We start from the raw sequence: 14,619 nt of genomic DNA on the forward strand, positions 1-14,619 counted from the left end.
CTTTCATTTTTTGGAATCTGAACATGACACTTGTTCTTGGAATCTGAACATGACACTAAGCAACAGAACATCAGTCTGTATTATAAATTTGGTAAAAGGATTGAAAGTACACAAATCTCAGTGGTCTTCAGTGGGTTCGTTCATTTTCATTTTCTCCACGTCTTCCTGCTTGCCATGATGTTTAATGAGATTTTTCCTATTCAATATGATAAAAACACATGATTGATTTGGTTAATGAACACAACTTCAACTTTCCTTGTATGTTTCCTTTTAGTGTGTTTTTAATAGAGATTAAATGTACCTATATTGATCCCAATATTCAAGCTAATTCTCTTGAAAATAATCTTAAAATAATTGAGTGGTTTGTGTTTTACATGCTTGACTCGACAGAGTTACTCAAATGTTCAGCAGTGTGTTAAATACAAGTCTTCTAGCTGCAAAACAAAATACAGGTTATGACTCACCCAGTACCCTCGACATCCTCTATAGTCTCGGGTAGACACCTGTCTCGTGTCTCGGGTAACTGCCAAGCCACCAGACAAGCGACGAATGCCACAGAACACAGGATGGTCTGAGAGAAGTGACCCCAGAAACTGTCCAATAACAGGACTAGAGGAGCCACAGACACACCCAGACGGGCCAGGAACGAGTTATAGCCCATCCCATTTTGCCTATAGGACCCAATCAAATAAATTCTTTATTTATATACTATGCATTGACATACATTTTGTACTTTGCGGTCAAAAGTTAAAAAAAAAAAAAAATAATATATATATATATATATATATATATATATATATATATATATATATATATATATATATATATATATATATAAAATAAAATAAAATAATATAATATAATATAATATAATATAATATAATATAATATATATATATATAATATATCTATATGTATGTGTGTGTGTATATATGTTGTTTAAAGAAGTCTCTTATGCTCACCAAGGTTGCATTTATTTACTTAAAAATAAAAACAGTAATATTCTGAAATTTTAAAGAACTTTTTATATTTTAATATATTTAAAAATACAATTTGTCCCTGTGTTGGCAAAGCTGATTGTTTTGTTTTTTTAGCATCATTACTCCACTTTTCAGTGTCACATGATCCTTCAGATATTATTCTAATTTGCTGATTTGCTGCTCAAGAAACATTTCTTATTACTATCAATGTTGAAAACCGTTGTGCTGCTTAATATTTTTTTTATACAGTACCATTTAAAAGTTTGGGGTAAGAAAGATAATAAAAAAAAGCTCTACTTTATTCAGTTCTGATAAAAAATGACAGTAAAGACATTTATAATGTTACAAAATTTCTATTTCAAATAAATACGGTTCTTTTAAATTTTATTACAGAAATTAAGCAGCGAAAACTGTTTTCAACATTGTTAGTGCAGTTATATATCAAATAATGCAAATATAATTTAATTTTAGATAATAGCCTAATAATAATAGTAATCTAACAATTAAGTAATTTAAAGATTTTAGTTTGAAGTGTAAAATACACGTTTAATCATATATTCTGTTACCTGAGAACCGTGGGGTAAAGCTCCGAGCTGTATAATACAATTGTAGAAAAAGCAGCAACCGCGAAACCTTTACCCAGTACTGCCACCACAGTACGACCAATCCACTGATCTGAGTGTGAAAGAGATGAAATTGAGCACAGTGTGTGTGACTGAATAAACAAATGTAATCCCTCTAGTGGTTAGTTTCCCTAATGAGTTCAAGTTGTCCAACGCTTATGCCGTTTCTACAGTGTCCATTGAACAATTACAGTGTTTTCATAGGCTATACAGTTATCTTATCGACTGAGCAGCCTACCATGTTGATTTTTAAGTGACTGTCATTTAATCACATGTACATACTGTACAACCGACTGCTGAAATTGCTGATTTATTCAGGAACGTAACAAGGTAATGTCTTTATGAGAGAGGTTAATGTAAAGACGCTGATTCGTCGGCACGATAGCCTCATGGGCAGCGCCGACATATAGCGCCGTTGCGCTTCGGGTGACCCGAGTTCAAATCCTGGCTCGTGGATCTTTCCCGATCCCGTCCCCCTCTCTCCCACCTTGCTTCCTGTCCATTCTATACTATCCTATTAAAAATAAAGGCAAAAATTGCTGATTCATTCAGGAACAAAACACCACTACTCTGCTCGTACTTTGCAACATTTTACTTTGGCTTTGTTTGGAACTGTTTTCGTTGGCGGAGCAAAAAACAAGGTAACTGTCAATATGGTGTCTAAAATGTAGGCCTAATGCAGACTTAACATCTTGTTTATTCATCTGTTGCATAAAAGCAGTCGTGCTGTTTTAGATATGCGAGAACAACAGGACTCTTGCTCGTGTGATATTGTGCAATCATGGGTTGGTTTTGCTAGTCTCACCTTTGGGTATGAATATGTTGATCATAAGACTGATTCCAGCCAATAGATGAGCTCCTGCTTCAGTTTTACGTCTGCCAATCTTCTCCAGCAGGTAATATACGATCAGTTTGGATGGAACCTCAATGGCACCATACACAAACTGAGTGAGGTACATATTTAGTCCAAAGCCAGTGATGTTGAGGCTTATACCATAAGTTATAGTGGCAACACAAAACCTGCAAGAGGTGAAAAGTCATTAAAGATAATTTATTATTCAAACAATAAAGTCTGTCCATGTTCTCTAATCTAGTGCAACTGAAGGCTAATAGAGTTCAACAGCCAGGTTCCAGAAGTAAAAATCCCATTAATTTTTAATTTTTATTTTTTTAAACAGAGAAATGGATTTTAAACAATTACTTATCAACTGCTAAAGGGTTAGTTCACCCAAAAATGAAAAGTATCCCATAATTTACTCAGCCTCAAGCCATATAGGTGTATATGACTTTCTTCTTTCAGCCAAACACAATCGGAGTTATATTAAAACATATTCTGGCTCTTCCAAGCTTTATAATGGGAGTGAATATCCATCATAAAAGTATCCAAAAGGCTCTGGGGGGTTAATAAAGGCCTTCTGAAGGGAAGCAATGCATTTTTATAACTTTATAAACTATAATCACTGGCTTCCAGTAACGGCCGTACGCAAGTCGAGTTCTAGCAGAAGAGTGACCTCTGACCCGACGCAGGGCTGGAACTAGACTTGCATACAGTCGTTAACGAAAGCCAGTAATTATAGTTTATAAAGTTATAAATATTGATATTTTTCTTTCAAAAACGCATCGCTTCGCTTCAGAATGCCTTGATTAACCCCCTGGAGCCATATCGATTACTTTTATGATGGATGGATGTGCTTTTTTTGGGCTTCAAAAATTAAGGTAGGCCTACCATTCACTCCCATTATAAAGCATGGAAGAGCCAGGATATTTTTAATATGACTCTGAATGTGTTTGGCTGAAAGAATAAAGTCATATACAAGGATGGCTTGAGGATGAGTAAATTATGGGATAATTTTTGGGTGAACTATCCCTTTAAAGACAGACTTTCTGTGAACAACCTGGTTGTTAAAGGAGAACATTTTTTGGTAAATTTGGAGTGCTGTCAATACAGAGAACAACGACAAAAATCGGTGTTGCCTACACCGTGTTATCCTCTTTTAAAAATTTGCACCCTGTTGACTTCAATGGGGCAAGTTTTAAACCTGCTTTTAGCCTCTTAACATCCTTGATGTGTCATTACAAGTGCCCAGCCAATGTGAGTGATTCCTTCAGAGTGAACACGGGTGAATCTGACTGCAGTAGATGTGAAAGATATAAATAAAAATAAAAATGATGTTATTTCAGCCAGTACACATACCTGTATTTACATCCTGTTTTCGGTCGAAGTCCACAGTAGTCGATTTCAGTCCACATCATTTTTATTCATATCTTTCACATCTACTGCAGTCAGATTCACCCGTGTTCACTCTGAAGGAATCACTCATATAACTTATATCATTTTAAAAAGAGGATAACACGGTGCAGGCAACACCGATTTTTGTCGTTGTTCTCTGTATTGACTCCAAATTTATAAAAAAATGAGCTCAATGTTAAAATTGACCAGAGTTCTCCTTTAATTGATGGTATATGCTTTCACTGAAGTCACCAACCCGCTTTATTTTAACTTACTTTATCTGGTGAGAAAGATCAAAAACTGTTATATTTCTCCATCATTTTTAATTGGATTATATAATTTGCAATGCTTCTTGCAATTCTATTTTTTTTCCCTCATTAAAGCCGTTAAGTACACTGTCTTTTCAAATACTTTTTTTCCCCTTAAAATCAATGTTTTTAATGTTGTGATTCACCTCTTAGCTGGTTGGTTTGGTACATGTCTTATAGCCTACCTCTTTAATGAAAACGTTTTAAAAAACTACTTCCAGAACCAAGACTGCTGAAAAAGTGGGCGGGCACTACTGCACTAAGTTAGCACATGCTCATTAGAGGATTCACTAGGCTTTAAGTCGAACGTCACATGCGCAAACAAATCTCATCGCATCAGCTTGTCTGAGAAAGTGTTAATGGCGGATTCTATGGGCTTTTAAGGTAATCAGCTAACCTAGTTATTTTCATTGTTGGTGTTTTCTTCAATTTCAATATCCGAATTTTAGTGAGAAGAAGAAATATATATATAGAACATTTAGATATCAATCTGCATATGGGATGGACATCTGTTATCTTTGCTCACTTATTTGAAGACATTTTGAGTAAAACAGCTCTCTATATTTAATAAAGCACACAAACGAATGGAAGCGATGCAAACTGATTTACAGAATACGGAAGTTTGTTGCGCAAAACCAGTTACACACCAAATGGTTCCTGTGAGCATAGCCAGTCTCCTCATCTTAGGGGTTCTGACAAGGTCCAGGTACGAATAATTTTTCTTTCCTTGATCTGTTATTATGATAGAGAGAGCCTATAGAAGAAAGACAGAGCTATAGTTAGCCTACTGACAGACAGTTGTTTTAAAGTGACCATTTGTCAATCCATCATGTAAAATCGAAAATATATATTTTCTCTCACCTCAGGTTTGATTCTTGAGATAACTTCCTCCTTGCGATTCATGACAGCACATTTATGAAGATAATAATGAGCTCTTTCTGCCTTCCCGTTGGCTATCAGCCACCGAGCTGACTCTGGAACCCACCTAGATAAGAAACCAATCCTCTGCTTTTTCATAGTTTTCTAAGTAAACATGCACTATACTAGACAGACGTGTTTGACACGCCATTCTAAAAACGTGGCACTCAAGTTAAATGTTCATCTTTTAAAAAACGATGCTGGGTCCGAAAGCGCAAACTAAGTAGGTGCTACATTTGGTTTGAAATGTACTTAAAAAAGTGTGTTTTATAGGATGAATGTGTGTAGTAGGAATGAAATTCAGATGTAAAATTCATGTAACCTATGGCGTGATTTGCATTGCTTCACTGCCATTCATAAATCACCCCGTGTCCTCATGGGATTGTAAAGTCTCCATGCGCACTTCAGAATCTGGGTACTTGGACGTAGGCTGTACTGACTAATTTGTGCTTTAAATTAGACAGAAAGAATATGTAAGGCCCATTACCACCAGAGGACTGTGCACAGTAGTAAAGGTGAAGTGACGGCCACTGTCAGCCATCTCCAGTCTCTGATACAGAACGCAATAAGAGACAATGAGGTGCTCCCAAAAGCCCATGCCATACTGTCAATTATACATACTAGTCTCCTGTGCTGAATGTCCACCCACTCCACATCTGGAGAAAAACACGTATATACGATAAGGCCCTTTTCCTTTGTTTTCTTTCAATCATAATCTGAGGCATTGAGACTGAGAGAGAGAGAGGTTCTTACTGAGTACGGTTGAGACGATAACGATGCCAGTGATGGTGAATCCACTAAAGAATCTCAGCACTGCAAACATGATGAAGGAGGAAGAAAAGATGCTGGCCAATGCAAAAGCCATTCCTGATATATACGACACCAGCAGCATTGGCTTACGCCCAAATCTACATGCCAAACAGAGTATGTTTTTTATACAGAACATTTCATGCTTTTGGCTGTGTTCATAAAATGTACATCATTTATTATAATACACAGTTCTATTTTTAATGAAACATCACCTGTCACTCATGCCTCCATAAAAAGCTGCTCCGAACATCACTCCAACGAAGAAGATGGTGGCCACAGCTTTATTCAGACCTCTGTTATCACATACTAGATCCCACTGTGAAATGAAGAGAGATGGGAAATAACTTTTCTTAAACAGTAACTGTTGTGATGAACTGCTTCATGAACTAAAAGACTTTGAAAACTAAATGTAGATGTGCATGAACCTGCAACCATTAATGTGTCACGTTACCCCTCAAATTCCCCAACTAACAGATTCATTTGTTTATTTATTGGTTGGATGTCAAGGGCAGGGGAAAAAACTTAAAGGTAAGGTAAGAATATGCAAATGACTGAAAAACTATTGCTATTATTTTTATTTTTTATTTTTTATTGTACTTGCACATGCAGAATTCCTAGCACTAAACAGAATTCCAAACACTAAAAGTGGTCACTCATATACCTAATCTTCAGACCAAGTCTGCAAAACTGCTAGCACATTATATCGTTTACACTAGTTTGCAATTGTAAAACAATTTAATTTTTATTTTTTTGCAAAATGCTAAACACAGTTCTCTACATTTGACACATTATTCTAAACTAACAGCTCTTGTGTTTTCATTTAACAACACAATTGTTAAATTATAAAAACCTTAGTGAATCAGGTCGTTTCATGATGATTATCAAATCATCAACAGGAAACTATCTTCATCTGATCTCAAGTCAATTTAGCTTTCTTTGCTGCTGTAAATGTGATTGACAAACACACTGTCACAACAGCCAACAAAGACAAAAGATATAATAAGAGTTAAGAGCCCAACTAAGGGAAACACTAATCACTGTTATGGTGACTTCAAATGAAACACATTAGAGTTAAACCCCTGTTAATTCTCAATAAAACTTTTGTAGACGTCTGACAGAAATAAAGTCAGTCTGGTTAGTAATAAGTGAAGCTGGTAATGCTGTTTGTGGAGTTGTTTAATCCTCCTCTGCTGAGATCTTCACAGATTTAATGTCTTCTTTTCTCTTCAGTTGATTTCATCTGAGGCTGTGGCTGAAATTACTCCATATTTAATATACACAGATTTTTTGGCTACGATAATGTCCAGTTCTGGTTTATTTCTTTGCTCTTGGCTGACATGTGGCATTGCTATGCAGAGGTGTAAAGTCCAGGTTCAGAAAGTAAAAGTCCTCCTCAGTATTTTATTCCAATCAACTGTATTTGCTATTTCAGCAGGAGAGAGAACTAATTAGTGAAATCAGCTGACTGAGTTTATGGGTGGAATAAACATATGGCAGGACTTTTACTCTTTGGCCCCTGGATTACCCACCTCTGCTAATATGTACCTTTGAGGGACTAATATGTACTCTTTAGGTACAAAAGTGTACCTTTTGAAAAGGTACCACCACAGCGACAGCTTTTGTACCTTTTTTTCTGAGAGTGACAGTCGGATATAAACATTAGGTATGCGCAGTAGATCTGAAAATTGTGTGCATCTTTAGTAACAAAGGCAATTTATCCTAAAGTGAGCAGACAAGGCATGTTTAAACAAACCAAGTAAAGAAATTGATCTTATTTCCACAGATAGATTATTCCAATCTGGAGCCTTAAACTTAAAAGCTCTTTTGCCAATTGTTTTTTTAACTCGCGGGACAGTGAAATAAAGTTGAGTAGAGTGCTGCACCTCATAATTTGGTGTATAAGGTACAAGATACTGTTTTAAGTAAGGAGGATACTTGAAGTAAATGCATTTAAATATAAATTGAAGCCAATGAGTGTGTCTTCTTCTACTCTGTACTTAGAGATGGCCAATTAAATGCATTATACATTATACATTGATGAGGGCATCCAAGAGCAAATCTGCAAAGTCTATTATATACTGTGTTAAGTGGAACTAGGTCTGAGTTAAATGCATTTTGGTATACAACATCACAATAATCAATAATTGGAAGTATAATGTGTATAAGTATAACCTGTGTGGCGAGAGTGCTGATGAATGTGCTGTTGTCATACTCCCATCCATTCTGACACTCCACTACAGGAAGTTCTGTGCTGCTGGAGGAGTTTGCCAACAGATGGAACTGAGGATAAGAAAACATGAGACAAGAAGCAGGAGTCCCATCTTCCTGCGCTGGAATACTGGCAGCAAGTTTCTGCTCCCGACTCAAATTCCCAAAAATTCCCTCAGCATCCAGAGAGCTAATGTCACAATGGTGAGACGGGATGGCGGCGATAAAGTTGCTTAGTAGAAAGTGGCACGGTATAGTGAATCGTCCTACAAAACTGATGCAAATAATCATCTTCTGGAACCTGCCGAAGCCATTGATCTCCGCAATTATATCATCAAACTTCATGCTTTTTACTGATGCACAGAATTCCCTCTGTGTCGTCTTACAAAATGCTTGGTTTAAGTGCTGAGCTTTTATGGGATATCAAAGGTTGGTAACTGGAAGTCAGATGCAGCTTGTACTTTGGTCATTAATAAAACTGCTGTGGTTGTATGTCTGTGTTTGAAATGTGTGTGTGTCCATATCTTCATATGATCTTTCATCCATAGTAGCTTGTGGTGAATGATTTGTAAGTTGTTGTTAAAGAGTGTCTCGCCATGTGTGCAGTTCGCTTATGGTTAATGTGTGCGGACATTGACACCTTTCCTTACCAATGATAGCCTACTGTATCTTGTCAGCAACTGGCATTCACACTAGCACAGTTTGGCTAGTATACATTATTGTTTTGTGCATGCATGAATCAATATGTCATAAACAATTTCAGTCTGTTTTTGATGAGTTTTCAGAAAAAAGGCAAACTTTGTCTCTGATTGCAAGTTATAAAACACCATCTTCTCATGTTACCTTTGCTATTATCCAACATGCTTCTTGTGCAAAGAATTTGTGGTTCAAAAAACTTCTGTATCAAGAGGATTAAATCAATGTTGCAGCCTTTGGACATTTAACATTGTGTGTACTTAAAGAAAAAAAAATAGACTCAAAGAAAGAAATCACTTCTATTAATATTCTTCTCTATAGATAAACACTAACATTCTGCATTTTATAAACACTTATTGATAATCACTAGGGCAGCATTCCAGATTACTGGTTAACAAACAGTAAACTCAAGCTTCAAGTTGTGTAACATGTCTTCGCAATCATACAAGATGAAGCATTTTGATAAACTAATTATGAAGTTAGTAAACCAGTGCCAAGCCTTGATTTTATAAACCATGTTTCTATAGGCACCAATTATTTGTTGTCCTGTAGAAATTTACTAGAAATTTACAAAATTGAATTTATCCTGGAATAAGTTCTCGCTTTGTGAAACCAATTTTTGCTTTAAAGCAAATTATGTTGATGAATTAATTTATCAAAATAAAGGTGTGAGAATGACAGAGTGAAAAGCCTTTGAGCTATTTCTATGATATGCCCATGTGGAATAATGAGTCCACACAATTCTGACTAAAACAGTAAACACAATGAGAAAACATGCAACACCTCCCTTCAAATTTCTCTTAAAATTGTTTAATTAAATGATAGAGTAACACATAAATAGGAAATTTTATGGATCTATGGATGCTATAGTTATGTGTTCTGCAAAATTAAATCATCTTTCCATTTCACCCGACTACCTTCTTTTTCCTCCATTTTTCGATCTTGTAGTGGTGAGCCATCAGTGCCCTTCCTGAGATGAGAAGCACATGTTAAATCTTAAGGGTTCAGTTTCATGGAAACACAATACATAGACTAAATGGTTTTTCCACATAACCTTACCTGATTCCCTCAACATCCTCTATAGTCTCCGGCAGACACCTGCCTCGTGTCTCTGGTAGCTGATAAGCCACGAAAGTAGCAGAGAGTGCAATAGAAGACAAGATGACTTGAGAGAAATGGCTCCATATATCATCCGATAGCAAGATCAGAGGAGCCACAGACACACCGAGACGTGCCACGAAGGAATTATAGCCCATCCCATTTTGCCTACGGGCAGCGCAACATTTCAATAAATACATAAATAATTAGTTGATAGCTGATGCTGGATATAGTTTTACTTGCGTACAACTGAGCATGAAGTTCGTTTTCCTACCTTAAAACAGTGGGGTAAAGCTCAGAACTGTATAAAATGACTGTACCAAAAGACGTGGCGGAGCAGCCTTTTCCCAGCACGGCTATTACCGTACGAACCACTGTCTTATCTGAATAGCAAGAGAAATCATTGTTGCACTGGATCTTTTCATCAAACCTACATTGTTATTTTTAATTCTTCATGTCAAAAAGTCAATAAGTTGTAAGTCTCTCACCTTTGGGTATGAATATGTTAATCATGAGGCTGATTCCAACCAATAGCAAGGATCCAGCTTGAGTTATGCGTCTTCCAAACTTATCTAGCAGATAATAGATGCTCGATTTGGCAGGAATCTCAATTGCACCATACACAAACTGAGTGAGGTACATATTTAGTCCAAAGCTTGAAATGTTAAAACTAATTCCATAGGCAACAGTGGCGACAGAAAACCTGGCAGTTAGAAAGCAGAAGGAACGTGCAAAATTAGATTAATCTGAACACCCTTTTACTGATGCCACTGTGGTGTGTGTTTGTGATTGTGATTTGACACACCAGGTGATTCCTGTGAGTAAAGCCAGTCTCCTCATCTTAGGAGTCTTGATCAGATCCAGGTATGAATACTTCCTGTTTCCTCTTCCAGTAACTACGATTTTAGCCAACTCCTAGACAGAGAGAGGAAAAACAAACTATGCTAAAGTAAAAGCAAGAAAACAAACACAGACCCTATTAACACCATTGTAAACAATGTGTTATTTTATTTTTTAGAAATGACAGACTCTCTGATGATGTATGCTGGACTTCTCCAATTATTTCATAAGCTTAAACCTGCCCCTTTCGACTGCAAGCTCGCATTCAGATCTGCCTCCATCTAATCAACAACCTACTCTTCATTTTTTTTCCTTTTTCAATGTTATGTTTCACTGCTTTAAAGACAAACATAAATAGTGATGAAAGCCAAAATATTAAATGTCACAGATGTATATTTACTGAGTAAGAACAAACATTATGTTCAGATATTCCTCTTTAAAAGAAAACAAGTATCAGCTGTATGGAAAGTAACCCACGTTTGGTTTTTGACCACTGAAAGTGTGTACAATTTACCAATTTACTCATGGAGCCGCATTAAGATCTCCAAATCTCTGGGATTGAACCATTGGGGGCCTTTAAAATTGAGGAATTTGGCTCTAATTTGGCTCCAAATCTCAGGTGAAAATAATTGTCATTTTCTTCTACAAAATAGTGGATTACTCAGTACATCTGTGACTTTTAATAGTTTGGCTTTCATCACTATTTTGGTCTTTCTACAGAGAAAAAATTAATCAAATAAAAAATTTGCGCCAAGAAAGTTTCTGAAATGTGGTTGATTTTACTCGGAATGACCCTATACTGTACCATTCATTGCTAGCAAAAAATGTTGCTGATATTTTTACTGACATTTTAGATTTCTTTCTGGAATCTCTTACCTCAGGTTTGATCCTAGCAGTGGCTTCTTTTTTACGATTCATGACAGCACATTTATGAAGATAAGTATAAGCTTTATCTGCCTTCCCATTAGCAATCAGCCACCGAGCCGACTCTGGAATCCACCTATAACATTATTCACATTTATGATTATTTCATATTGAGAATGTACTGCTTTTATTTTGATCTGCAAGCGACTTTCTTGGAAAAGGCATATTTAATGTACCAAATGACTTAGAGATATTTTAAGACATCTACTTAGTATCGGTTTATTTATACTCACCACCAAGTGATTATGGCAATAATGGTGGGCAATGAGATGGAAACTGTCAGCCATCTCCAGTCTCGAATAAAGTATGCAATCAGTGAAAAGCTCATGAAGGCAAATGTCCAAGACAGGCTGTCTATCACCCCTACAATCTTTCTGTGCTCAATGCTCACCCACTCCACATCTGATAAAGAATGAATGAACAAAAGAACCAACACACACACTCATCACTTACATGTCTTCATTTTAGAAACACTACGTGCTGTTTTAAAACCACAACAAAAACAAAACAATTTAAAATAGAAAGGTTCTCCTCACTGAGTACAGTGGAGATGATGACACTGCCAGTGATGGTGAATCCAGTGAAGAATCTCAGCACTGCAAACATGGTGAAGGAGGAAGAAAAAGCACTACACAATCCAAAACCCATTCCTGATATATGCGACACCAGCAACATCGGCTTACGCCCATACCTGTGTAGAATAAGACGTATCCATTTAGAAACACTCTAGTGCTAGTACAAACACATCATTTTTAAGCCAGTGTGTTTCTAATGCAACTGGAAATTAAAGGGTCGCCAAAATGCACCCAAAAATGTCAGCATTTACTGTCAGAATTTACTCACCATGTCGTTTCCCAACCTGTATGACTTTCTTCTTTGGAACTTTTGGAATATTTTTGTGGATTTTATTTTTGACCAAATAATGGAAATGAATGGTTACCAGAACTGTTTGTGTTCCACAGAAAAAACTCATATAGGTTTGGAGCGTCATAAGTAAATTATTCATTTTGAGATGGTAAAAACCCATATCAATGTTTATATCCAGTTTAGTTGCACTAACATTGCACTCAGGCTCCCGTAAGCAGCTGCTCCAAACATGACCCCAATGAAGAAGATGGTGGTTGTCAATCTGCTCAGTGCTCTGTTGTCACACACTAAATCCCACTGAACAGAAAGATAGAGCGAGAAAGAGGCCACAACTAGAATAGAGTACAATAAATCAGCGATACATAAAAAGCAAGAGACTACCTGTGTGGCGAGAGTGCTGATGAATGTGCTGTTGTCATACTCCCATCCATTCTGACACTCCACTACAGGAAGTTCTGTGCTGCTGGAGGAGTTCATCAGCAGGTGCAACTGAGGATACGAGAACATGTGACAGGAAGCAGGAGTCCCATCCTCCTGTGCAGGAATACTGACAGTCAGTCTCTCATCTCGACTCAGATTCCCAAGGTTCCCGCCAGCATCCAGAGAGCCGATATTGCAGTGATGAGACGGGATGACAGCAATGAAGTTGCCTAACAGGAAATGACACGCGAGACTGAATCGACCAAAGAAGTTGATGATCAGGACCATCTTCTGAAACCTTCCGAATCCATTAATTTCTGAGAGAAGATCTTCAAACTTCATCTTTGTGCTCTGTTGTGCTTGACCTGGTTGTGGATCTGTCTCACCTGGACGTTGAGTTCATACCTCACAATCATAACACTCTAAGGGAAGAAAATGGTTAACAGGGGGGGATGTCTAAAGCTTTGTGGAACATTTGTAAAAATTAAACCCTTTGGTTGAATCTTTACATTTTATAAAATAAGTTAATTCTTGCTTTGTCATTCTGAGCTCATGCTGACTTTGTACTCGGACACATTAACTGCTTCTTTCAAATTATTTGGCAGCCATAGTCCGTTCACTTTGATTCTTTAAACTGACAAGTTGTTTAGCATGAATTTTTTCATGAATTTTATTCAGCAATAATGCATTAAATTGATCAAAAGGCATTTATCTTACAAGGCATTTATGTTGGATTTCTACTCCAAATAAATTCTGTTCTTTCCACAAAATCTTAATATAATAACAGCACAACTGTTTTCAATATTGATAAGAAATGTTGAGCATCAAATTAGTATTTTAGAACATTTTCTGAAGGATCATGTGACTGGAGTAGGGTATAAATTATATTTAAAAATATACTAAAATAAAAAGGTTATTTTAATATTTACTAATACTTGCAATACTGATGTTTTGATCAAATAAATTCAACATGTGCATAAGAGACTTAAAACCAATGTTTGAACAGCATTGTATATAAACAAAAAAAAAGGATATGTCCTCCCACTTTAAACTGCCTTTTTTCCAGCAAATGTCTTATTATGTGTAAATATTTGTATGTACAAAAAAAAGATTTAACAAATGAAACAAACTGAACAAATTTCACAGACATTTGACAAACAGAAATGGAACAATAAGTCACTGAACAGGGGGCAGGGGTAGCAGTCAATTACAAAATCAAAAGTTGCTGTCAGTATCTGGTGTGTCCACCAGCTGCTTTAAGTACAGTGCATCTCATCCTCATGGGCTGAGCCAGATTTGCCAGTTCCCACTGCCCACTCTTCTACCAAGACATTTGTTCTCAAACAAGTCTGGGAGGACATATGGTTACATGTGGTTTGGCACTGCAAGGACGATCAGCTGCTGTCCTTCCTTTTTCCCTATAGCACTGTCTTAAGCGTCTTACATAACGGACATTGCAGTTTATTGCTCTGGCTACATTTGCAGTCCTCATGCCTTCTGTTTTTTCATGGTTCATGGAATAAGCATGAAAAAAATTGTTTAAACCCTATAAAAACGTATAAACTTATATTTACAAAATCATCTTTAAAGTACAGTATCCTGAAAAAGGGACATTTCTTTTTTTTTCTTGAGTTTATTTACAGGAAAAGGCTTTGTAGATTGTCGGAAGAGTAGTTAAGAGTAAGTTAAGACCAAGA

At 36.5% G+C, this 14,619-nt stretch overlaps 1 protein-coding gene across 1 annotated transcript; it reads right to left on the minus strand.

Moving 5' to 3' along the window:
* Window positions 1–185: 185 nt before the first annotated feature.
* LOC311071770 (uncharacterized protein) lies at window positions 186–13,264 on the minus strand (the record flags this gene model as incomplete). Its single annotated transcript, XM_084096309.1, has 19 exons — window positions 186–671; window positions 1,547–1,655; window positions 2,409–2,623; window positions 4,789–4,895; window positions 5,003–5,126; window positions 5,547–5,715; window positions 5,813–5,967; window positions 6,082–6,185; window positions 8,042–8,487; window positions 9,691–9,743; window positions 9,833–10,039; window positions 10,146–10,254; window positions 10,360–10,574; window positions 10,677–10,786; window positions 11,588–11,711; window positions 11,869–12,037; window positions 12,172–12,326; window positions 12,696–12,799; window positions 12,884–13,264. 19 exons carry the CDS (start codon window positions 13,262–13,264, stop codon window positions 461–463), a joined length of 3,267 nt encoding a protein of 1,088 aa, XP_083952435.1. The 3' UTR covers window positions 186–460.
* Window positions 13,265–14,619: the final 1,355 nt, after the last annotated feature.

The sequence above is a fragment of the Abramis brama genome (genome assembly GCF_963993115.1).
Source record: "Abramis brama genome assembly, chromosome: 21".
Lineage (NCBI taxonomy): Eukaryota > Metazoa > Chordata > Actinopteri > Cypriniformes > Leuciscidae > Abramis > Abramis brama.